The sequence below is a fragment of the Gasterosteus aculeatus genome, chromosome 18, assembly GCF_964276395.1.
Source record: "Gasterosteus aculeatus chromosome 18, fGasAcu3.hap1.1, whole genome shotgun sequence".
NCBI lineage: Eukaryota > Metazoa > Chordata > Actinopteri > Perciformes > Gasterosteidae > Gasterosteus > Gasterosteus aculeatus.
This window is the reverse complement of record NC_135706.1, coordinates 2,217,141-2,244,299: the sequence shown is the minus strand read 5'-3', so window position 1 is coordinate 2,244,299 and position 27,159 is coordinate 2,217,141. Positions and strand designations below refer to the sequence as shown.

At 45.6% G+C, this 27,159-nt stretch overlaps 1 protein-coding gene across 26 annotated transcripts in view; it reads left to right on the top strand.

Moving 5' to 3' along the window:
- Positions 1-27,159, top strand: part of nrxn3b (neurexin 3b) — a 210,734-nt gene that overhangs the window by 157,420 nt on the left and 26,155 nt on the right. For all 26 annotated transcript variants that reach the window (XR_013453507.1, XR_013453505.1, XR_013453504.1 and 23 more), the window contains 2 exons: positions 3,042-3,223; positions 22,389-22,560. Coding sequence is in view for 21 of the 26 variants with exons in the window: in XM_078094043.1 (XP_077950169.1) it covers positions 3,042-3,223; positions 22,389-22,560 (354 nt within the window). In the remaining 5 variants the exon portion in view is untranslated. The remainder of the gene's footprint in view (positions 1-3,041; positions 3,224-22,388; positions 22,561-27,159) is intronic.

The following is a 27,159-nucleotide window of genomic DNA, read 5'->3' as shown; positions in this document are numbered from 1 at the left end:
TTTCCAGGCAATGAATGCCGTCTTCTTTTGCATTCTGGCACTTGTAATTACATGCAAATTTCAAAACGTGTTGCAGGAACGAGATCGTCGTGCTAATGTAGAGTAAACACTACCTCAAAACCGAGAGAAATGCATGTTGATTTCTTTTATGTCAACGTTATATGACTTTTTTGATTCATTATTACAAAAAAAATGAAAATTTGAAATATTTTTTACAGTGTCAAATTAAGTAATCAAACCATAGTGAAATATGCTAGAAAAGTTGGAATATTTCATCATATTAGTGTCTTTGCAAAATTGCTTGAATTCTATTATGTTGGTGCTTCTTACATCCCCACTTGGGAAAGCCTGTTTGCTCCGTGGTGCAGTTATTCAAATGAAACTCTTGACCTTGAGAGTTCAACACAGCACATTGAAGACTTCGGATCAATGTCAAAAATGATGACACTTTGATAACTTTGCACGCAACGAATGCATGAATCGATACGTGGTGGACTTCCTCTCTGTGTGACCGTATAGCCGGCGCCTTCTGGGTCGAGCAGGTTTCTAGGCAAATGTGCTACATTTCGTCAATCTCGGGTACGCGGTCTTCTCTGTACTTGTGCAGATAATCGCCCACTTGTGTGATTGTATGTGAGCGGGCATCGTGTTTTTGTGTTTGCACTAATTTGTAACTCACAATGTGCATTTGTCCCAGTGTGGATGTGTATGCGCGCCTCAGTCTGTGTGCTGCTGTCTGTATGCTGAACATTTGCCTGCTCGTAACACTAAGCACATCTCCTCAATGTGATAATTGGCTCCCCGGGGAGCTTGTGTCTTTGCTCCTCATCATCGTCATCCCCTCCAGGAAAAGACAAGGCTGTGTTAGATGATACAGCGGAAGTTTGCTCGTTTGTCGGGAAAACTGATCCCTAGTCTGCCTCGACTCCTTTGGCACAGAAAAAGAAACTTTGAGGGACTGAGACAGTGAGGCAGATCGGGTGAAACCTGGCTGCAGGCTGCGATCAGGCGTCGTGTCAGACCAAATGCCGTGGAGCAAATTAACTATTTGAGGCAGGTGATGCACAATGGAAAAATTAGCTTCAATTGGTGCAATGTCACTGAACGCAATTGCGAGATTGTATTATTTATCTTCAGGGGAGCAGAATAAATCTCAAAGGGAGCTATGTGTGTTAAACCAGACATGTAGGTCTATTAGTTAGAAGAAGTTAAACCGTTGTTCGGGCTCGCCATGGTCCTGACCTTAGTGGTTTGCATTGCTGGCACCTGAGCTTTCTAGAAGGCAGACCTGTTTGTGCGCCTAGAGGGATATAGAGACAATCATCTGGTCTCCTACACCCTCTCATCCATATGTTCTTGCAGTCTCCAGGGTATTGGGGACCGCAAAGCAGATTGTTGGCCACTTTATAGGGGAAACAGTGAGACAGCTGGGCACCCATCACAAGGCCAAACAGATGTTCAGGTGACTTGGAGAGGAAATTAACGGAAAACAAAGGAAGGGCAGGGGGGAGACCAAAGGAGAGAGGTGGCGTAGAAGAAGGGTATGCAGAAAATAACTATACATTGATCCATCGGCTTAGAGGCTTCATTAGCAAATAGGTGGGCCAAATGCGTCCCACTGTCCTTAGGCCACACGTCTGTTTCGTCTCCCGTATTGATTCACCCACTAGTCTGTCTGCTGTAGGTCCAATGCCTTTGATCTCTTGATTATCTTTGCCTACACGTGGACAGGACGGCTAAGCTGCTCAAGGATTCAGCGCTTTAATTCTGACACACCTTAGGGAATGTTCAGAACTTCAGAATTTTATTCAACCCTGAAACCACATAATGAAACTTTTCCCTTTTTTCTGGTCTATGTGACAACAGAAAAGGGAAATCTGCAAACAACTTTTTAAAATTCTGTTTCTCAGGGCCAAGCTTGATCCGATTACAGACACAAATCTGCATAGTGGCTGATATAATGACAAAAGCGTCGCTACCCCCACTGGTACAGAAGCTCCTTTTTTATACACTGGATTTGTCAAATTAAACTAGACAAAGATTCTTTGATTTTCGCCCCATCTCTTCTTTCTTGCACCCGCCTTTGTTCTTTGGTTGCAGGTCTCATATATTATACATGAGGATTGGGAGACTTACCATACTCGCTGTTATTCCCTAGAAACACGCTACAGTTAAGAAATGGGTCGGTCATAGATGGCGCCTAGGGAGCTTCTGACTGAATACCATTAAATCAACACGACACAGTTATATTGTTGCAGTGGTGCACATTAAACAATTTCACTGTAAATTAACGGTAACTTACTGGCCGCAGATCAGTAAATTGCAAACCGTTTATTCACGGCAGGGGTGCCCAATCGCGATTGACCGGTAGATCACCAAGGCAGTACACCTGCCATTGACCACGTCAACGGTAGCTAACGGAAAACCGTAGTGCTAATTAGCAAACCTTACTTACCAACTGTACTTACTAACAAACACATTTTTCATTCAAAAGCAACCTTTGCTTACTCAATTCAGTGCAGTGTAATGACCAAATACAAATACAATACTTTTGCATGTAATTCTCCACGAATAAAAGAAAGACAAGAAAACTGATTTAATATACTTTTGCAGTTTATTAAATGTTTTCAAGAAACCGGCCAAAGTGAACTCATAAGGCCCGTCAGATACTTAATTGTAAAATCATGTACACGCAGTTCCGCCCCGATGGGCACACGCAGATACATAAGTGCACGTACAGGTGAGCACGCTTTCACCAGCGGACAAGGGCGCGAGCGTCAGGTGAGCTGTAGCTCGTCGGGGATGTGTGACAGCGGTGCATCAATCGGAATGCTGAGGGAGGTGTGATTTATTGAGCATTACTGTGTGTGGATGTGTAGTAACCATGTGTATGTGTGTGTTCATTCTATAAATGCTTCATACATAAATACCAGCTAAGTACGTCACTATGCATCACCAGGACACGCTTACTAGACGCACACATGTAAGATATTGACAGTGTCTCTAAATCCTCCCGTTTTTTGCTTCTTGTGTTTCCACAGCCGGCACCACCTATATCTTTGGCAAAGGAGGGGGTCTGATCACCTACACGTGGCCCAATAATGAGAGGCCAAGCACACGGACGGACCGGCTGGCAGTGGGCTTCAGCACCACCATCAAAGACGGCATCCTCGTGCGCATCGACAGCGCCCCTCGTCTGGGTGACTACATCATGCTCCACATCGTAAGTACTTTTATATTAATACGCAGGCACCTGTATGGACATTGGCATTTATCGGTCCAAAAGCAGCCGGACTTCGGTGCTTGAAAGACACCATGGTCTCTGACTCAGCTGACCGCCTTCGTTGTTCGTGTTTATAAGGTGAGGTGGGAATGAAATGATCTGAAACAATCTGAAATGTGTTTCAAGCGAATTAAACCTTTCAACACAACCAAACATACCAGTCAGTCATCTTCTACACCTCCAGCATCTTCAGCATATACAGTATCTTAGTCAATCCCAGCCAGCATCAGGCGGGAGACGGGGTTCAAACTAGGCTGGTTGCCATGTGATTGTGGAAACAAACAACTATTTGTCTCCCGGGAAGAAGAACTCCACACAGAAAGGCCACTTGGTGGTTTCAAACTCAGAACCTTCTCACTGTGAGGCAACGGTGCAAATTATACTTCATCCTCGTTGGCAGGAGAGACCAGTGAGGAGTCGCAGAGAAAGAGACAGTGCTTGTATACCGAGCAGAAGCTCGAATTAGTTTTTTCTTGAACACCTGAAAAAACAGATGTTTTATGATGATTTTAGCCTCTTGTGTATTCTCTAACTGACATGGTTTTAAAGCTGGTTGTATCACATTTTTGCTCTCCAAACTTCTTTAATGCACTTCTTCATAGAGACACACACAAACGCATGTTGGGCTTTTGGACATCACCAACACACAGATCGTATGTTCGCCCGTTTCTCTTGCGCTGATAAATCAGATTACTTACTCCGCCGCTCTGGTCTCTGCTGACCATCTCTTTCCAGAAAAACCACATCCAAGCTGACTCTTAGCATGAATAATGAATGCAGCTCTCCATACATGTGCCGGGTGTTACACACATTGTACACATGATAGAGAACGGGGGGTTGCGAGTTGGAATTCTTGGCCAATCGTGAGTGCATCTTCATACCCTCACTTCACAAACTTGTGTTTGACTCGTTTACATAAGCATTACGTATTTAGATAGAGATGGATTTCTTTTATACTGTACATTTAAATTGAAGACATCGCTTTTCCTGCACTGTGTTATTTGTCTTGTTGTCCATTATCTCATCGTCTTATTGTCCAATGTTATGCATCAACCGCCGTGTCCAATTCCAATGTATGTCAAACATACTTTGGCAGTAAATGTTCCTCATTGCTGATTCCTTGTAATCATATAAAGTAGCTAAATGAAGCCGGAGTCAAATAAGTGTGAGGGGGGGAGTGTAGAGTCAGCGGTGTGGGGGGGTCGCTGCTAACGCTATTAGAAATAAAAGATGTGAAGAGGAGCATCAGTTGGTGAAGCAGATTGAAAGTCTTTTCCTTCTTAAAGAGCTTCCCTCATCCCCCGAGTGCTCGCCATGTGGTGCAGAAAAGCAGCCATCTGCTCTGCGGAGATGAGAAGCCAAGCACTTTTGAGCTGCCCTTATAGTATTAAGAGATAAAGCGATAGGTGAGGGAGGATGTTGAGGGTAAAGAGAAGATGATGAAGATGTACAGTGTGGGAAACGCCTTCCTGGGTCCCTAACGGACTGAGTAATTGCAGGAACCCTGGAGGACAGGAAAATTATTACATTTTTAATTCAAGCTTTTAAGATCTCACAGCATGGCTAACCAAGCAGGGTATCTCCTGTGATTTGGCTGCGTGTCGTTGGCCGGTGAATATCTTAATTCCTCCAGTCTCATGGCGCTATTGAATTTATTGATAGAAGGAAAGCGACTGCAGAACTCGCTAATTCCTTCAGAGAAGCAGTATGTTTTGAACATGTGCCGCATTAACATTGCACTGCAAATATTTCGTTGGCAGCAAAAGGCTGAACTAACCAGGTTTAATTTGATATTATCAGTGATTGTACCCTTGAACTATATATCAATTAGCAAAAAGCTCGACACCTCTTGCTCCATTTTCCCTAAAATGACAGTGACAGAGACCAGATACAGAAAGAACAGTGCACGAGGTGAACAGTAAAAAATGAATTGGACCTTGTGGGAATATTTAGCTTTTAGAAAATAAGCCGCTGCTTTACCTCTCTTGTTATCTCACCGTGTATTAGACCATATCTCTTCGGTGCTCTAGTTGGGGGAATATTGACTCTCTCAATAGGTTACCCCAAAACGGGTATTGCAATCTCAGATAAAACAACTTAGCTGTCTCTACAAGATGTATGTGCGGTAGACATTTCAGACTTCCCTGAAATGTCATTAGACAATAACTCCTAATGACAGACGTCAGCATTTTACATTTCCTAATGAATCAGTAAGAAGAGGTTATACCTGATTATCCCTGTTGATTCCTCATATGTGTCTAACCGAAGGGCTAATCAGGCCCTGGGCCATTACCTAAGCCTTTGTAATTATCAGCTCACTACTTAAACCTGTATTTAAGTCTAAGTACAATGGGCACACTATAACATATTGAGCAGAGGAGGACACTGACTGTCTGACAAGCACCCTACAAAGCACTTTACCATGTTTTTCTTATTAGGCTTTTCTTTACTTTCGTGTATTAGGTTTTTCTTTCCTGAAAGGGAACCCTAAATGGTCCTTCGTTATCTTTTTTTCCCCCACTGGAAGGGAGAAAACAGGACGAATGGCACAGTCAAGACAACAAAATGTAGCTGTATCTTAAAACACCTGCAATATTATACTCATTTTATTTGCATGCAGGCCTTTTTTTAAACTATTAGATTATGCATAACTTTAAGTGACCTTGTATTTGAGATACCTTATGCTTGCACGTTCTGTCTGACAGCAAAAATGCTGAATATTGCATTTTCTTAAACTCCCAGAGCTCAAAGAAGCACAGACATCCTAAGACAAGACCCTAATCACTGACTCCCTCCTTAGTCACCCTCCCTGATTTCCTCGATTAGCTTGCGGCTTTTTTGACAATCGTGAATTTAACTTCTCACTGTACTTCCTACAAGCATTGTAATGCTTGTGGAAGTTAAATAATAGCAATGGTAAAATGTTGGGCTCACCGCTCTAAATTACCCCTCAGATTTCATACCAAGCGTATAGTTGTTCTCAGCAGTTGAAATGTAAACGCTACAATCAGCATTTAAATTCACGTAAACGGAAGCTTATGGATTCATCAGACATGTGTATTGGCCTGTATGAGTCCTGCACTTGTTGCCCTAGTCTACTACCTACAGTGAGAAGTTGAATTCAGACTAACCTCCATATTCAGAGTCAGAGAGAGACCGAGGAGGCCGTCATGCCAACACACAGTGTTGTTTAAATGCTAGCGTAGAGCGGCAATGTGGCGACATGAAGCCGACTTCATTACTAATCCAGTGAACGCAGAGAGACTCGGACACAAGTTTCCTGTGGCAGCTCCTTTGGTTTCCAGTTAAGGCGGAAAATCACTGTAATGAACCCGACAAGATAAAGACCCTGCGCGTATTGCTACGCATGTTGTGTTGTCGCTAACAAATACAAAGTGAGGATGGAAGCTTATGATAATGAACGATTAATCTCCTAAAAACTGAGCTGCTTTTGATTGAACCGTTTGTGTGCTTGAACCTTTCCCGTTTAACAGAGATTAGCTATTTAATATAAATTTGTAGTTTTGTTGAAATATTTAAGTCTCACTCCAAAATCCAATTAGCTGTTATGTTTTCCTGGTTTGAGTTTCTGGCGGTGGTGGTAAAAGTCTTCATAAAACCAAACACACATGCCTCTTTTCCGTCTGATCCCACCGGGCTCGTGGTAAACATGTGCAGTGATGCTTCCGTCTCAATCCCTGCCGATTTGACAAAAACGATCCGGCTCATACGTGGGAATGAGGTGATCTCCATTAGCACTTCTGCTTCGCCTCCGTGCTCATTCACAGGCAGAGAAGGCGTCGCTGCTGGGTGATTAAAAACCGGAGTGCAGACACTCGGACACAAGGTGTGACCATGAAACCCGCGCTGTATCCGTTTCATATGTCGGATGCACACATACGCCAGTGCATGTATGTTCCCGTCCCTCCACACCCATCCATCAGCTTCTCACGCCTGACATTGTCTTTCTCCGGATCTACTTCCCCCTCCTCCCTTTTATCTCCCTCACCCTGTGGCAGAGATGTTGGTTGTGTACCTGTGTGTATCAGCGCCTGTATTGCCTCTATCGAGTTACCAGTGCTCGGCAGGGAAAGATAGATAATATCACGGTTATGGTGTATGGCCTCTGATAACAACACACCTTCTTATTTGAGTTAGTATTTTCCTCACCTCCCACATTTAATTCCGCCCACGGAAATAAACAGCTTGGAAAATATAACTTGCATCTATTTTCACAACTACTGTAGTTGGGCGTCATAAGTGACTTTAACTCATAAGTCCTTTGTATCTCTACTGACTTGTTACTTTTAGATTTTTAGATGTTTTACCTTACAGCTGTTATTTAAAGTAATGATGCAAATACCTAAATCAGTAATGTGATCAGCACAAGCACAGGTTGCAGTTTATAAAGTCAATATATAAGCCAGATTATTGGCAGTATACCCTTCTGGGTCTACAGTATATCTGTAGCTTTGTGCTTTTTCACAGCAGTTTATTTTTTTGCGTGTCACAGCAGATCAATTTACAAATGTATACATGTATAAATAATCAAATGAATCAAGGCTAAATTGCCTGAAGCTGGTTTGGTTGGAGGGACCCGTGTAGTTTGTGTTGCAGGATTGTCTCACTTGAACACACCAGACACATTGGTAATGTTATCAGAAACTTGTTCTTTTTTTAACATGACGAGTCCAAATGTCTGCTTTAATAAAGCGGGTGTTGGAATCATTTTTGTGTAAGCTAAAATCAATAGAATTAATTATGGAACCACTGAATGTTACAATCAGCCGGTACACTGGTTGATGCCTAATTAGCACCCATGCTAATACATTCCTAGCTCCTATGAGACTAATACTTCCTGGTCAGTTAGCTTGTTTCACTTTCATATAAAAATATTTTGTCACGGAACGTAAAAAAATAAATAATATCGGGCTAGAGTTCAACTTTCTCACTAACTTTCCAATAATATGTTGTTTTGCCTGCAGGTCCACATAGTGGCACCAGTTTAAGGACAAGGTGTTGGTGCCTGTGAGCTTTAATAATTAACAACTTCAACAAACACCTTCGCTTTAACTGAAAACACAGACAAGAGATCCGAAGCTTCACTTAAATCCACATTACACAGAAAGCCTCTTTGTGTCTTGTATCGTCCCAAACAGAGCGTGCATGGACACACAAAAACATGCGTACCAAAAGCTCTCTCCCTCTTAAGTCCTCCTTCTCCGGCTCCCACACACCCGCCAACACTTCTTCTCTCCCTCTCGTCACTACGGCCATGTACGTATAAAAACACACACACACACACACACACCACAAAGTCTCACACCACGGGACACTGGCACTCTAACCCTGATACTAGGGCTCTTCAGGGACATCTGCCTGGGACTCATCCACGTCAACCAAAGACACTTTATGCGGAACAGTTTACGCAGCTAAAGTTTACCCTTTAACACAACACACACACACAACACACACACACACACACACACACACACACACACACCTTTCTGCAGAGCAACAGCAAAGTGATAACCGCTCCGGTTGGACAAACACAGCCACATTATTACACGGTGGCCATGTGGTCCTTGGCCTCGGCCCCCGACTCACAAATCTTTTATGGGTTGAGATGAAAAAGTCAACGAGAAAAAACAAACAGTGCGCCGGTCCCTCCTCAGCTCTCTGACAGAACATGCCCCCCCCCAGGGGGACGCTTGTGTTTTCACAGCTTCATGGGAGGACATGAATCCCATTCTCACGGTGATGAGGCGACAGAGAGCGGGGCACTGTGTACATCCAGAAGTAGAACAAACACAAGAAGCTGTAGGAAGAAGGAGGGTGTGGGGGGGGGGGGGGGGGGAGATTAGAGGAGGAAGGAGGAAAGGAGTTGAGGAAAGAGATGTGGGTATTTTAGAATTCAGAGCAGGATCAGAGACAAACTTGGCTCAGATAGGGCTCAGCACATTGGTCCTGAATTCCAAACGATGTGTTGCCTTCCCTCCTTCCCGTCCCCTCCACCCGCCACCAGCTCTGCTCTTCTTATCTCACCCTTTCTAACTCTCTCTCTCTCTCTCTGCCACACCGCCTCAGCACTATTGTTTTTATACCAACGGCTAGATTGGCCGTTGGTAGCGGATCGGTCACACGGTTTGAATTCAGTTCAAGAGTGCGAGAAACGATCTCCACTCAGGGCTGCTGGTGGAGGACAAGGTTTTGCTCACACGGCTGCAGAAAGATTGTTGCTCTTCTAGTGGCGGCCATTTTGGGCCCAAACTACGCACTGTACGAGGTGTTCGTTACGTCATTTCCCAATATCACTGTTTGACGATCAACAGATTGGACGAATGACGTTGTTGGACTGTTGATGGCAAACAGACCTCTTCTAGCTACACATAGAGCCCACTTTATGGAGGCTGATTGTATCCTCAGTTATTGTATTGTATGCCAACAAATGCTGATGCATTGTAATCTGTGAGGAGGCAGTTTACCGGCCCACCCTGGTCCTAACAACACAGAACGTTTAAAGTAGCTGTAGTTCCACTAGATGCTCTCAGAGATCTTAGCACCTCTCGGCAGTCAGCCAAAGGTCCATTCTCTAATGTCACCCGGCTGCAGACGCTATGCCACGTGTGCTTGGGTGATGAGCACCTAATGAAAGACAAGATGGATTTGGAATGAATGGAGGTCTGTCTCTCACGCAAGGCTCCAAAGGCTGTGTGCGAGGATCAAGGTTTTCCTGTCAGAGACAGTCAACGCCGCGCACACCTGAGCCGCCACAGGACAAAGACACAGAAGGAGGACAGACATGGAGAGAGAGGTTGGGGGGGGGGGGGGGGGTAAAAACAAATATAAGAAAGAGATTCACATTATACCGAACTGACTCCTTCGGATTATAGACGTGAAGTGTGGGGAGGAGGAGAGAGGGGGGTTCAAGGGGTGGGGGGGGACTCCAACATTAGAAAATAAATCCTCATCCTTCAATAACGGTGTGGCAGATTGGCTGACTCCCAAACCCACAGGTACATTGACATATGGGCCGTACACACTGCAAATGTATTCGTGGAGGATTAAGCGTCAGCAAGATGTCTTGTTTCTTCCTATCTGTCGCTGATAAAAAAAGAAAGGGGATCACATTTTGGTTTGTAGCAACTTCTCAGATGGATTGAAAATGTGAAAGTGAGTACCTGTGCGTTTCACAGAGTGCAAGTATCAGCACCTATTTTTTTAATCCTCACATCATTGAAAATGAGCATGAAAAGCTCTGTTGGTTAGGAGACAAAGCAGACTACTTTTCCTACTAAATGACTCGTATACCATCTTTTTTCGCCGTTTTATTGATCATTCTGGCCAGGCAGCGAGTCAGATGGCCAGGGACATGACAGCCAAGTATTCTATCTCCACGTCTCTTGTTCAGCTCCTCAGCCATTTCTTCCGGAAAGGAAGTGTAGAAAAACCCCCCAAATATTTTCTATTCATAGTGTGAGCTCCAATCCTGCAAAGCACACTCCTCTGCCCCATCATGCAAACCTACAGATACACCTGAACAGCCCATGACCCGTAAGGCCAAAGCTGGCCTGAAGGCACCATGACCTCCGATAGATCTTATTGGACATTCAGGTGGACCAATAGGGTGTTGACCTTTGTCTACGTCTATTACATGTTTTTTCATGTGTGTTGACATTTTTCTGGCGGTTTACAGTTTTTGCAAGCGGTCACTTTTAAGGTTACGGGCAATGAGAGATGTATCCTCCTCTCCTGAACTAGCACATTTAATAATACATAACCCTGACTGCATTGAGGAAATGATATTCTGTTGGAGTGCTCACCTTACATTTGTCTGCCGTTTAATTCCAGCGGAGGCATCTCAAGTTATATCTCATTCTCTGCTCCCAAAATTCCTCTTGTTAAAACGAACTGAGATGTTACAGTATGCACTTATTGATGTAAAAACAAAATATCATTTACAAATAAACGATTCCAAAATATCAACATTGGTGCCTCCTCACCAGAGAATTCTATACCCCTTTGATTCGGTGCATTCGAAAGCTGAAGGTACGGTTTATTCATTCCTCCCACATTATCTTTAATGTATTCACATCTTGATGGATCATGCCAGACTGACCCAAGACCTGGAATGAAAGGCAGACTTCTTTTCTTACATGGTCAAACCAGCTCATTGACTTAAAATACAGTACTCATGTTTTCTCTATTGCTGATAAGACGTGTTTTTGATAAATTACTATTCTTGAAATACACAAGATGCAATTGCCAGCATTTTAGAAAAGAAGTGTGGGTAATAATAATAATTGCCTGGACAGCAATTAACGTCATTTGGAGCGAAGAGGGACCTTGTGACTCATTATATATGCCTTTTGCTTGGAAAAGCCTCGAAGGGATCTTGTCCTCTTGTGTGCTAATGCTGCCACTTGGGGGATGGTACAAGTTGGATAACAGTCTAATTACAAAAATTCTCTATGAAAAATGCATTTTGCTGTCCTGGCAGTGAGGAGATTAAACCTTGTTTTGGCTTTAGTTTATTTGAGCTTCTTGTGCAGATACAGACTCTATAGGTACTGTATGGATACTGTAGGCGTTGGCAAGTATTGCCAACTGCCTGAAGTTTAAGTTTTACGCTCCCTAAATGGATGTAAATGGCCCAAAGCTTTTGCAAACGCAAAAGTCATCAGCAACTGAGGGGAAAAAAATGATTTGACAGTGTCAGCGATGTATTTAGATTTTATACAAAGCTCCTCCGACATTCTAGGAAGAGAGATTGTGATGCAGAGAGAGAGCATCAGAAACCGACTGGAGATATGAAGAGAGAGGTAAAGCCGTGATAGGTGGAGGTAGTGTACCTAATCTCCCTTCATGCGCTTTGGTGTAGCTTTTCTGACAAATAAAGTCCCCCCACAATGAGGACAAAATAACAGACGCCCATGTCCATTTTTATTTGAATCCGATTTTATAACACCTCTTATTAACTAGACCGTCTTTAAGCCTCCAGTCTGGCGTTCTGGCCGTCGCCATCTTGCATTTTTGCAACCGGAAGTGACACCAGTGGATGGAACTAAGAACAACTGAACACTGAATAATACATTTGTAGCTGACCATTTCAATGAAGTGAATACACTCTGTGAGAGAGTTAAAGTAGTGAGCCAAACACGCAGACAGCTCCCAGACCAGACAACTCCCCGGTTGTGACCGGTCACCGTGTAGGATACAGGGTTATAGCAGGAATGGTCCGTTTGTGGTCAGTTCACATGAGTTGGTCATTCACCCTGAAAACAGTTCAACTTTCCGTGTCGCCTAACGTTTTTGGGGGTATGGCTTGCTAGCTCAACAAGAGCCACGGCCAAATTGCCTCTGCGGTTTTGTGCTTTTGTCAGAATACACCTCTGCAGCTTAGTCTTTTCTAATCTTTTTTTAAAGCAAACACTGGGTCATGCTGATTTTTGGGCTTATGTGTGTTTATGAGGTTGCTTGTGATGCAGAAACGAGTCTTGCGTTGAGGAGCAGTGACACACGCTTACCCGGGACAGACCTGGAGATTCACTGTGACATTTAAAAATAACCTCCCGCGGTCTCGGAAGATAAACAATATTTCAGATATTTTCTCTGCTCCACGTGCAGTCATCACTGAATGGGGAAAAAAGAGGTAAATATTCTCAAACATACCCCTAATCTGCATCTGTATGTTCCTTTTTTATACTATAAAATCTTGCATTTGTCAGCGACCATCACAATCTTCCCGGGCGACTATAAATGAAAAAGATAATCGCATCAGCTGCTTTCGTCGTGCACTCCTGACATACTTCCAACAGGCAACTCGTATCAGCACGCATGTACAGCTACTAACATGCAGGAAGACAACGCCATAGTCAATCATCTGGAGCCCCTGATTAACAGGAATGCCTTTTTCTGGCAATTACATCGGCAACTCCCTGCATTCCAATCATCTAGATTTCATGGCTTTCTGCAGACAGCCGTGTCCACGGAGAGGGAGCAGATCAGCAGTGAGCGCTATCTACTGAGCCCTTGATATGTACTTATCTGTTAGCTGTCTCATATTATGGAAAAGAAAATTGCCCAGAAATATGACTGGTGCTTCATTACTTTTGGGCCAATTAATTTAATGAAACTTAACGCCTTTTTGATAGAGCAAGTAAGAAATAATTAGGAAGAATAATTAACAGGGCGGAGTAAGCATGCAGGTAGGATGTAAGTTTGAATTCAAAGTTACTATTATTATGTTTCTAAATAATAACCTTTCCAGGGATTCTGGTTTTAAAAGCTGCAGAATGAATGGAAACCGAGCGTGATAACAGCTTTCCCTGGACGGGAGCATCTAGGAAGTAGGCCACTTGCCTCAATGTTCCTTCATGTGGGAGAGACACACCAACCTAGATTTTCTGCCCACGATTCAGCCATTGTAGGTACCAGCGTTCCAGGGGGTCACTTCCCAATTTGACTTTTCTCTCGTCTGTTCAATGTAGTCATCCTCTGCTGATTACATGCAATATGGCTTCATTATGCAGTCAGTGAGACAATTACTTCAAAAACATCTTCAATCAATCATTGGGCTCTTTTCTGGCTTTGCAGGGAGTTCGGTGTGTGTGGTGCTGGTTGGTTTAACATGCCTCTAATGTGCCCGATGTGGTCATGGATTGGGAAGGCAAGGGGGAAGGCATCAAGCTGACGTGACAGCCATGCACACGGAGATGGCATATGTTGCCCAGTGTGGCTCCTCAGCCGTCGCCGCAGGACACGTTGGACTCTGCTGCTGCGTTTCGCCCATTCGGGTGTTCATTCATACATTCAATTATAGCCGAGCGAGGTCACAGCGCTGTTATCTGAAACAGGGCGCCAGCTAAAGACAAACTAGTCATTGGAGGAAGGAAGTGGAATAAGTATTTAGGTTATTTCCTTTCACCTGATCAAAATATGTACCATATGTATCATTTAATGTATTTAAATCCTGTGCTACACATCACATCATGCATTCAATATGTTGCTTCACTGAAAGTAATATTGAGCTAAACATGCAAAAGGTATTGACAGAGGAATAACTGGTTCTGCTTCAAAGGTCCACTGTGACTCATATATTAATACTAATTCATACTAATAATAATTAATAATAGATAATGCCTCAATGTGTCAGGAGAATTCAGGGTTGCTGGCTGAAGTGAAGCTAGTTTGAACAACTTCATGTCTAAACTATTAAATACAATATATAATTTAAAAGGCAGGGACAAGGAAAAAAAAGGTATTACATTTGTATTCATCTGTTTGGACTTTTACTCTTAACCTCTCATTGCCCCATCAGATATTTGAGTAAAAATATTTGGAATTGCTAAAACATCTTGGCCATGAAAAGCAGACAAAGGATCATCTTAGATTATCATGTGTTTAAATCTAAAATATAAATCAGAAACGTAAAAAGGTCATTAGACAGATGTAGGTAAGTAAAGGTATGACGTACAGGTACCATACATTTGAACTACATGTATAATTATGTTCAAATCTCAAAAGTCTCATTAATAATTGTGTTATAACTCCGCTGGTTGAAGCAATGGCCGTTCAAATGGGCCCAATTCAAACCATCTGTGTCTTCACTGCGACTCACCAATGGATATCATCACAGCAGACTTGATAGGTGTGGAACTAAGTGAATCTCCAATCAGAATCCAATCTTGAATAGACTATCAAAGACAGAAAGAAATGGAGAGAAAAAGAAAGTGTTTGCTTTTGAGCGAGGTGCCTGCACTCTATTCTCAGTTAATCATTTCTCTGCAGCTCGCTCCTCTCTCACCTCACCGCTCTGCCGTCTCTTGTGTTTTCCACTTCCATCCTTTCATCTCCCTCCCTTCATTCATTCCTCTCCATCTAACTCCATCCCCGACACCTCAGCAGGCGATGTGAAGGGTAGAGTCCGGATCACAGGCAGGTTTCCCATAGCAACAGACTACCGACCCCTCTGCTGCCAGTGTGTTTCGGGTCAATCCAACTAGCTCTGGCCTTAGCGTTGGCCCCTTTCTTCTGCCTCATCTCCTGTTATTGGGCAACTAGCACCCTGTGACTATAAGTGCGTGACACAATGGCATGTGTACGTAAAGATAGAGCTCACCGTCAATCAGCTGTGGCCCGAGCTGTGTGTCCACCACACCAGACAAAGACAAGAGAGCCACTGTGTCCGTTACATTTGATTCGACACAGTTGGGCTCTTTGCTCCATAGTAACCATCCATTTCGTTAATTGGGATTAGTGCAGCTACGGTTGAATGTTTTCTCCCTTTCTCCCCGTGTGGTTTGGCTTTGCATATTAGCCCAGACGTGGTAATGAGAGCGTGCCAATTACAGAGGGCAGCTCTTCAGACAGGCTCGACTCTTTTGTGCGCCTATTCCAATACTTTCACCCCCGCGACTCTTTGCCATCCAACGTGCAGAACATGTGCGGCGTCTCCATGGCATCGCGCATGGTGTCTGTGCTCAAAGTGGGCACCCGGAGACGTCGCCTTCCAGGCAGCGTCTGTCTGCGGCTTTAGCCTTTATTTGTCACCAGCAAGCAACCGCAGCGGTGCATGGGGCTGTGACTGCAGGTATCCTCTATGGGTAAACACACTGAAAGGTCAAAGACAAAGTTGGTTTGTGATTGAATTGTCTGTGCGTGTGTGCGTGTGCGTGTGCGTGTGCGTGTGCAGTGCACTGGTGCTCTTTGGCTTTCATCTACTTTGACGAAAAGACCTTAGTGCTGCGTGCAAATCCAGAAATTGGAAACTTGTTGATTCAAAATGAATGAGTGGGTGCGTTTTGTCCCCGCTTGATTCATTGTGCACTGGTTTCATTCTGGGGCTACCAAATAGAAAGTGCTCAAATTTCAGCAGCGCATTAAATTAAGTGTCTGCCAAACAGATTCTAATTTGATCACCAAGCTGTTTCAATTTAATTAGCCTTGTCCCTAATGGACTTCCACAGCATATTATTCCATCCAGCACAAATCCCATTCATTGGCTACTCCTTTTCTTTTCCCGAATCGCCCCCCTGGCGCTCTAGGACCATTTGGCCCATCAGGGTGGAGTTTGAGGTCACACAAATGGGTCGTGGTGCTAAGCTACAGCAGGTGAATGAAATGAAATGAAATCAAAATGTTAACTGAGTAAATTCAATCAAACTAAAGAGTCCCACCCAACACCTTCGTAACAGCTGTTGCAAAACATTAAGCCAAGCAGAGCATGAATAAAGCGTGTGTGTGTGTGTGTGTGTGTGTGTGTTATTGGCACGAGCCCACCGTTGCCACGGTGCAAAAGAAGAACATATAGCAGCAGGTCGGGAAGGAGACATATATGTTGTATTTTTCATCAGTGGTGCTTTATCAAACCAAAAGTAAATGAAAAACGCAATTTCTCAGAGGATTTAGTATTCGAGGAAAGGATTGCACTAGAAATGTTTGCGTGGAAATCCATCGTATCGCGAATAAAAAGCATTCCCTACTTCGCTGGCCGGTGTCATGTTCTGTTTACAGTACGTGTACATAGGATCTGTATTAAAGGGAACTATAATGAGCTGTTGCACAGCGATGCAGTGTGAGTGATTCACACAGGACAACGTGCTTCACAAAGGCCCCGTCGGAGGACAGAGTTCATGTTCCTGACGGACCACTGGAGGAACTTTATTGGTCCGTAATTCAGGAAATGAAGTAGAGATTTGCCGGTACTGGACGCAGCAATCAAAGGTTATTTCAGGGACAATGCTCCGCTGGGACATTGCAGGCGAGGAAGACGCGCCGTTAAGATAGTGGCGATGATAGGATCAGTGCTGTGTCAGTACACCAAGTTCCAAAAGCCTCAACGGGGTCGGAGCCGCGCTAACATTGATAAACGTTTTCACCGGGGCCGTCCGCCATTAGTGTCAGGGCGAGTTACAGGCCGAGGGGACAAACAGGAAATAGAGAAAGAGCGGTTGTAAATAATTGATGAGGCTAACCGTGCGCGCTGCGTGTTCTGCGGCGGAGGATCAAAGAGCGAGGCTCTCGCTTTGACATTGAGCCCCGTGTTTCTATTCAAATGCTAACGTTAGCCGCCCCCCCCCCCCCCCCCCCCCGTGCACCGACCGGCCGGCTCATGGACTCGGTGGTGTCTCCCCTGCAGTTACCCACAGCAGCGGGAAGTGGAGCGAGGTGGCGGCCATTTTGTTGCTGCCTCTTCGGCGGAGCCCCCCCCCGGCTCTCTCAGGTGTGAAATGCTGCCTGTGTTCCACTTCCAGCTTCCTTTAGGTGGGAATCAATATTTCAGAGGCACCAGTCCTCGTGTCCTCCCACAACGGCCCATTATGAATGTCTCAATGAACGTTTCAGCCAATTAATGATTGATGGAGTTTCACAGTTTCAGAGAAATGTTTATTTGAGGAGTGCGTTTAGGCCCCGATGCTTCTAACGCTTCCTCCAGTCCCGCTGCAGAGGATGTTTCTTTTGTAGAATTAGTGGCTTTTTGTGGCTCTTGTCTGTCAGAAACGCTGCACATGCTTCACTGCTCTGAGCAGCTGCGTGTGCATCAACTTGTGCTTTATTCATGACATTAAAATGTGCCTTTCTTTCTTTTTCAATACTCAGTTTCATGAATTCATATTCCGTCCTCAGCCAGCCAGCGACAGTAATTCATTCAGTCCACCGTGTTTAAAACAAACCGCGTGTGACCCTTGGAAGGGTTTTTTCATTTGTTGGGGAGTTTTTCCTGTGCCGATGGAGGGTTTCGGGACAGAGGATGTTGTATGTGTACAGACTGTAAAGCCCTCTGAGGCAAATTTGTAATTTGCGATTATGGGCTATATAAAATAAAATGAATTGAATTGACATCCAGACACGCGTAGTTTTGGTTCATCTGCCCACGTTGAGAGATGAATGTCCCTGTGATTCTGCTTCCAACACGATCACGTGTTTCTTCATTCAGCCACATGGAAAAATGAATGCCTCTTCTTTAGTGAGCTCGTAACTTCTTTACTCCAGAACTCTGTGTTCCAAGCTTTCAATGAGAATACTTTGATGGAAAGGTTTTAAAATCAGCAAGATATGATGATATGGGTACAGAATAAGTTTTATTCCTATTTCCTCTTCTGCTGCAGCCCTGAAACCCAGAAACGAGTGAGCAGCTTTGCACTGCTGGTTTCCTGGTCTCAGTTATTGTAATATTTGCTAATTCTTTAATAATAATAGATTAATATATTGAGTGAATTATTCAATTTAATAATCTGCATAGGTACACAGTATCTGTACCTAAATGGTATATAATTGCATCTGTAGCCCTCGGATACACTTTGGACATTAACGAAGCTCTATGGCACAGAGGTGTTAGATGTAATGAAAACACTAAAATAATCCATTGGTAGTTTCAATCTTTTCATGAGAAGACAGAATACATACAACATTGACAGACGTTATGGACACATTTCACCAGGACAAATGCAATGAAAGAATCCTTTAATGCTTTAATATTTGCTTTGTAGATTTCATTCTGGGGAGAAAGAGAGACATTTTTCTGTAATATGGGTTTTCCAATCCACCAGTAGCGTTACACAATTTCCAGACAATATATGAGTCTGTCAAGTGCGTCAGCACATTGTGTACATGAAGTAATGACTAAATGCCAGCGTGCACACGTCCCTCCGCCAAACTGCCTCTAACATCCTTCCCTTTGGCAAAGTTGTGAGCGCCGAGCCTGATGTGCACACAAACGGACAGCTACAAATCACCGCGCCGCCTCTGAGTTATCTCTGTCAATTACTGCCGATAAATGGCTTTGCCGCGGCGAAGGCCAGGCGCATCAATCCACCGCGTCTCCCGTTGTCCCGGCTTCGTTCTCTATTGATTCTACATCCACTGCCTTTGTGTTCCACTTTTGATCCCGACCACATAAGGCAACTTGAGCGCTGATGTCAGATGGAAGGGTGGATGTGTAACCCAAACTCATGTTCACATCCTTGATATCAGATCTTCGCCCCTCCCTTCTGAGCCTTCATATGGATCCACTGGAGTCATCCCGCCACAGCTATTCTCTGCCCGGGCCCCATTTCCATCGAAGGCTTGATTGAAATGCAATACCGTTTGCGGGGCTAAAAGCTCCAGTGTTTTCAACGCACATCTTCTTACCACGTCCATTTCTCCATTTCTTGCCCAGCCTCCTTTCCTCTTTTACCAGCTTCATTTTCTCCCCAGCAGAGCTAAATGTGCTAATTCTGCCCATCTCACCTTCACAGAAAGGCCTTGAGGTGCCTGCGTCCGTCTGGGGCCTGTGGCTTTGTGGGGGGGCTATTGTGCACGGCCGGCCCCCTGCACAGCGACACAGTCGGCTGTCAGCCAGGGAGGTTCTGCAGAGTTTGCCGACCGTTGCTCCGAGTCGTTCTCCCTCCTTTCACGCTGCCTCGGCTGCAGCGCGTGTTGGAGCCATTGATCGGCCCGAGAATAGGATTGTGGCGGTCCTGATTACTGATGTCAGTGTGCGGCGTGTCACGTGGGACCGCCAGGAGCGCCTGGTGCTGAGCCGGGGGGCCGGGGGGCTGGCAGCGGAGGATGAGGAGAGGCTTAGAATTACATTGATCAGTCTTAGTTACATAAAGTGTGAACACAACGTACCAACATGATCTCATTGCTATAGCAGTAAAGCAGTTGGTGATTGCCGTTAAAGAGTAGCAGTAAATCACCACCTTCCCCACTATAATGACGTCATTTGCATTTGAGCAACTGATTGGATGGCTCTATTTTTTACTATCTGAAAAGCTTTGGTAGCGCAAGGTTACACTCGGCGGCATTGTGTGTACAGTATGCGTGCGTGTGTGTTGTGTATGTGCTTTGGTGGCGTGTGGGTTTGAAAGTGATCCTCTGCATCATTTGTTTACGCCTGGAACGGCGGCCATCGTCTTTTGCACTCAAAGAACAATAGCGATTTCCCCCCTTTGCTCAGGAGACAATGAAGTGCCTCCCCGCCTTGCGAGCGACGGGCCAATAAAAAGCGTAATTGGATCTGTCAATCAAAGATTGCTGCAGCGCAGTGCTGGCAGACGGGCGGGCGGGTAGCCGGACAGCAGGAGCAGAAGAAGAAGGAAAGGAGGCGGCGGGGGGGCGTGGGGGGGCTGTTCCACTGCAAAGCACACACAGGCCCCGCTCTGCACACTGGCCGCAGGCACTCGGCAGTCGAGGTGCACAATTGTTGTGTTTGGCTGTTTGCTCGCCGCAGGGCCGAGAGGGCGACGATCTGTCTTTGTTTGTAGATATTAGCGGGTCGCTGAGGTGGCTTTGATGCCGCCGCCGCGCGGGAGAGCCGGCGCTGCCACGGCTTCTGAAGGTCGCCGTCCACGTGTCTGTCCGTGCCCCCTGGACGAGCCCCGGGCCGCCACGCGCAGTGTTTCCTACCGCGGCAGCTCCTGTCATTAGTCGGGACCTTTTGTCCACGATGCTGCAGTCGTGCAACACACACACACACACACACACACACACACACACACACACACACACACACACACACACACACTGAACAGCAGCGTGTCTCATTAAACCACCTGCATGTTCCTGTGGGCCGCTTACCTTCGCTGGGCGACGCGCGTAAAAGTGCACACGCTTTTGTTTGCGCTCGTACGTCTGCTGCTTTAATGACGGCTACTTAAATTAAGAGCCCATTTACAACTTCTGTCAGAGCCGTTGAGTGCGCATTTAGATATTCTGCACTCTGAGCCCCACCAGGGCTTTTAGGAGATGGCTTTCTCGTGTCTTTGGCAACGTTCTTTTGCCATTATTAGTCGAGCTGGAGATGTTGGAGCTGCTCTGTCGTTCCTTGCATCATGATTTGAAACACTGTATTTCCCTCTGTTAATGGAGAAAGGGTGTTTTGAACGTACAAGTGAGGCATTGAATACTTGAATACTAGCGCGCACACAGTCAGTGCAGGTTCTGTGCACACAGTCATTTTATGAAATACTTTACTGTAAATTATGACAAGAATACCCCCCTTCACCTGCTAGGAAATAAAAACATTTAAAATGAATAATAAGAGAACTGTCTGTTCTGGTGATCCAATCAAGTACAGATGTAGGAGATTGATATGTGTTGCTTATGAGTCTCATATGTATTTGTTTTTCCTTTTTACGAACACAGCAAGAACGCCTCAAGAGTTTGAGTAAACTAACTCGTAGTATTGCCAAGGAACAAAATATGAAAGTGTAAAATAAGTGACTAAGTAAAGTATAGCTTGTCCTTATTAAGTGCTCTACAGCATTGGAAGCCTGTGAATACAGATCGGACATTGTAATCTCAGCATTGCCACAGTCCGACACGGAGGGCCAGTCTCAGCTGATCAACGCGCTGTCAGTCTGCTTCGTTTCGGTTTGCTTATGAGAAACGGCCGCTCTGCTGCGGCCTTCTAAAGTGGGTCATTACACGGAGAGATTCCCCACGGGGGATTTAACCAATGACACAGAATGCACCAGCCGTTCCCCTTCGCCGCTCACCAAGCCCTGCCTGCGCCGCCGAACCTTTGGCGTGTCACGCCTTCGTGCCCCAGGACACGCAAGCAGCAAAACACGGTGGCGGCTCATGAAAATGGGGTCGGAGGGAGAGGAAACGGGAGGTGACGGGGTGGGCGATTTATGGACACAGTAAACCTGGTTTGGCATTAGGAGCTAAACAAAACGTATGGGATTCACCGTCTGCAAGGAGCGCAGCAGAAAAGAGGCATCTGCGCTGCCAGTTCTGCAGTGACAGGCTGCAGGGAGCATTACTCATCATTACAATCTCTGCTGGCAGCCTATTTTCATCACATTACAGGGGTATAATGAAGCGTGGCGACGGCGTCCTCCGGTTCTCCGGGAGTAGTTCGCCATTAGGACCAGTTGAGAGTATTCATCTAAGTGGCTTTATTGTCCTCTTTACAGTGAGTTTATTGTGTAATAACTTGTTACTGCACAACGACACGAGGAATGTTGTCCCGCTTAGAGTTATAGAGGAGTCGACGCCGCTGCGTCTCCAAATGCCGCTTCAGTGCCGTCGGTATTCAGATGTTCCGATTCATTCAGTCCTGGAGTCACGCCACTAACTTCTTCTGCTTGTGTTTTCTTCGTGTCTCACGCAGGAACAAGGCAAAGCGAGTGTGACATTCAACATTGGGACAGTGGACATCAGCGTGAAGGAAACGGCCACGGCGATAAACGACGGCAAATACCATCTGGTCCGATTCACCAGGAACGGGGGTAACGCCACCTTGCAGGTGGACAACTGGCCAGTGAATGAACACTTCCCCACAGGTACCGCCCCTCTTCTCCTCCCGTCTGTCGGTTTCTGCTGAAGCTATGCTTAAAGTCGTCGTTACAAACCACTGGGCACCATCTATTTGAGCAAAGGGCACCACTAAGAATGAAAACTAGGATTCACTCGCTCATCTCAGAAGACCGAGAGGCCCTTTCTGTCTCTGCTGTCGTGACCTCACACCTGCCGCCACTGGAGAGAAGCACACGGGCGGCACGCTAGCGAGTGTATTTCAGGGACTGAGAGGTATTTGGTGGGTGGGCGAGCAAAGGAGAGGATGGTTGGAGCTGCTGCCTGCCTTTACCTCTCCTTGGCAGGTCAGCTGAAGCAACACAGCATCAGAATACAAATCATCAGACATGTGGAGGCTCCGCCGCTGCCTCCATTTCAAACCGAGATGTGCCGTTCGGCTTCAAAGATGAGCAACCGTGGGACTTGACATCTCCTACTCCACTTAACAGTCCATTAAATATAATTGGCGACCCGCTTAAGAGAGCCCCCATTTGTTTCCTTCTTACCTATTAGCCCTTTTCAATTTCACTCCGTCTGACTGGGCAGACGCACAGGGGAGCGACCGGGCCACAAAGTGGCATTTGAGTCCAGGAGAAGTTGATGGAAGAAGGCGATGGAAGATGAGGTGAGACTTCATTGATCTCTGAGGTAAAACGCTGCCCGTGGCAGTGACGTTAAATCATCAAGGTTTAAATAGTGTTATATGACCAGATGTGTCAACCGTGCACCACAATCAGTTGTATTTTTATTTTACTTTGAATGCAAACCGTGCAAAAGCGCTGATGCTACCCAGTGGTGAGGAGCAAACAAACAGGAGCTGATCCCTTCTCAGCCCAAACGTCTCAGCAGCCCTACAGCACGCTGCCAGTCGCCTGCCGTCAGCGAGGACGGGGCCGCCTCCTCTCCTGGCCCGACCTGGCGCGCTGTTTGGGTTTGGTTCAATGCCAGCGCAGGTGATGCTAATCTCTTCTGCCTCGTTCTTTCTTTTTGCCGCTGGCTGTCTTTTGCTCGCTATCTTTTTTTTTTTTGACCAGATAAAGTTAGACGGGTTTCATAACTGCATTTCAGCCACGCAGATACCGGAAAATACTGAGAAACTCTGTAACATGTGGCGCACAACATCAAAATGGCCGCACAACGCCGGCGTTTAGAATCCTGATGGACATCAGCCCTGTATCTTGTGGCATCACTCAAGAACTCTCGTGTTCCTCCTTCCACCTTTTAAACGGTCCAATAGTGCCGTCTGCGTCCGGGCTGAACGGTAGTTTTCTTTATTTTAACTTTACTCCTCCGTTGAGGTTCCGCTCCCTTTTCTGTCCTCCCGCCACCGTCTGGGAACGCCGCTCGGGTCGGGCGATCGAATGCGCGGTAATTTCTTTTTCTCTTCTGCTCAGGTAATTTGCAGGACACTCAGTGATAGCAATTCACGGATGATTGATTTTTTTCCCCCCGCTGCCTTGTAGCGGCGTTGTCATCTCATGAGTAATTACATGTTAGGGGGCAGACTCATTGACTGAATACTCGCACTATTGACGCCCAACTCGAAGGCAGCGGCCGCCGCGAGGCTCTCAGCTCGTTCAATAAACAGTTAGCAGGTCTGGGCATGCTCGCCCCCCGTGGTGGGGGGGCGGAGGGGGGCAAGCGAGAACAGATGTGTTAGTGGATTGCTTGTCATTCAAAGCTGCTTGCAAAATACCCGGCGGCGTGTAAATTGGACAATGGACAATGTTCGGATTGGTTCAAATGGGAGCCTGACCCACGGACAGCATGACCTGCTGCTAATTAATAATAGAACACCTTCCTTTTAGTTTAGGAATGCTCACTTCATCAAAGTTTGAGCCTTATTTTTGTAGTTTTCTCGTACGAGCACGCAGACCATAGTATAGATTTTAAGCAAATCTCCAGTTTGAATTATTTATAAAGGAAGGAAAAGTATGTGTGCTCATGTGTTTTAGATAATCAAGCTAAACACCGTTTTTATGTATCAAACTGGGAATAAAAGAAAAGGAAATTCAGCGAGACGGCACAAAAAGAATACCGGATGATGAACGAGACAACATTCCTCCATAGTCACATAAGATATTATCACAATGTCTGCTGTGCGTCTCCGGAGAAAGTTTGATCCAGTTAAAGACCACCCGTATGTCACAAATGCTGCTGTATGCAGAACCATCAGTATGAAGTAATAGCACAGTGAGTCATCCTCGTCCTGTTGGGTTGGCTTTGAGTAGACATAGTCGCGCCCTCTGTTATATCAATCAGTGACCACTTTATAAGGTGTATAAGTATGTAAATGTATGTTGAAAAGTCGTTCTAATATTGTGAACACCCCTTAACAAACAGGACGAGTGGTTTCTCGTTCAGACGACATTACTGTGTTCCGATCTCAGCGATTGCTTTTACTTCTAGTTCTGACAGACAGAAAACTAAAACTACAAAGGAACCAAATTGCAATAAACCAGAATCATCTTTTCTTGCTCGGATGTTACGGAGTAAGAATAAGCTCCAGTCCCATTCTCCGCTTCCACCAAACAACCACACTGATCACATACGGCATCATCTCATCGGCCTTCTGCAGTGTGTTTATGTGTGGGCGGGCGTGTGTGTGTGTGTTTGTCTTTCTCTAATTAAAACCATGTTTGAATCTTTGAATCAGCAGACGGCGCCGAGCGGAGGTTGTGAATCACACTTTGGCTCAACCTCGAATGAACGCCCACTGGGCTAACTGCTCTGCACGGCCGCGGTAAAGAGTGCGTGCGTGCGTGTGAACTGGGGTTGGGTTCCATCCTTTGGGTTGGTCAGACACACATTTACTCAAAAACTGGTAGTAGTCGGCGTTTTTCTTTGTGGCCCGGTACGAAGAGGACCGCTGGTTGGGGACCGCCGGAGGAGACGAGCGGAATGAGTTGACGGAGGAGAGACGGGTAGACGTACAGATGGGTGGAGAAGAAGGGAAAGCTGGATGAAGGGGTGGGGGTGGGGGGGGAGATGAATAGACAGAAGGCCGACTGATACAAATGGTGTGCGGATTGGAGGGGCGGTGCCGGACTCCTCCGGTGACCAGGGTCTGCAGCAGCAGCTCGCTGTGGAATGACGCCTTTTGGACGGGGGGCCGCACCCCCCCCCCCCCCCCCCCCCTCAAACAGAGAGAACGCCATGGAGCCCGTCACAGTCGGCATGCCGTCCCAGCACCGGCCCTGTGATGGAGCACCAGGGAGATTAGACTGGCACGCCAACTGAAAAGAAGGGAGCGAGCGACCAGCAGATGACTGTCGGCGTGCCAGTGTTTGTGGTGACTGAATTGCTGCCACCCGACAGGAAACATTTAGACTTTTGTTTTTGGCTGAGGCGGAATAAATGGTGAGCGGCAGGCAGACTGTTTACACGCACAGACAGCAACGAATCACGAAAGACTGTAGGATTAGTGTGCATTCCGCCGCTCAGCTGTCCACCAAACTATAAAATATGCGTGACATGTTTTTAATTTACTGTTTGCTACAGAAGATGTAGGAGAATATCCAGAAATGTTCGTTGTACGGTGAGTCAGTTATAGGTCAATTATTTCTTGATGGTAGTGCGTTCACATACTACTTTGGTTCAGGACTGAGGCGTCTGCATTAACATGTTTGGGCATAAAATTCCAATCAAAGACGTTACATTATATTATGTAATTAGTAGGGGTGTAACGATTCATCCACTGAATCGATTAATCGATTTATATTCCTGCGATCCAACTGTGCTCCGCAAATCGGCATTCCGGACGACATATATCGATTACATATCAATTGAAATGGTACATAATCGATTGTATCGATACTTGTAAACTGCACATTGAATTTAAGCACAAAACCGGTATGGATGTGTGTTTGTTTGTTTTTTAGCGCTTTAGACGCGTTAAACGTTACTGGATTCAGTCTGCCTGTCTGTGACGTCATCAGTACGCAGCAGCAGCCGCGCGAAACTCTGAACAGCAACAAAACACAGCGTGGAGGAGACGACTGCGAGACATTTACAAACCAACTTATCGATCCAGCGCGTGGAAACATTTTGGCTTTTGCAAACACGGAGTTGTTCTAAATAAGTCGGTCGCTGTTTGTAGAATATGTAGAAGACAAATAAAAACACACAGAAACACGACGAATCTTTCCGGCCGTCTACTACGGCGCCGTGGGATTAAACAACGGCGACAGTCAGGACCTCTAGCAGCGTCACCGCTGCAGCAGCAGCAGGTAACTCAGCTCTGCAGACGCCTCAGGCCTCGCCAGCACCAAACATCACAGTAACAAGTTTATCTGTAAAGACATGAGACCCTACGATGTGGTTGAACATCCGGGGTTCTGTGAATTGATCCAAACATTGTGTAATTATTGTCTAATGTTTACATTGAAAATGGCACCTGATTCAAATAAAAGGTTAATACATTTGCCATTAAGTGTTGTTTGCTTGTTTATAATATCCATATTTAATTTAAACCTGATTTCCTTACAAGAAACAACAGGGATCCCATAAACTTTGCCTGCACTGTCCAGTGAAGTTACTGAATCGATTTCAAGTCACTGAATCGAATCGAATCGTTCTAAATGAAC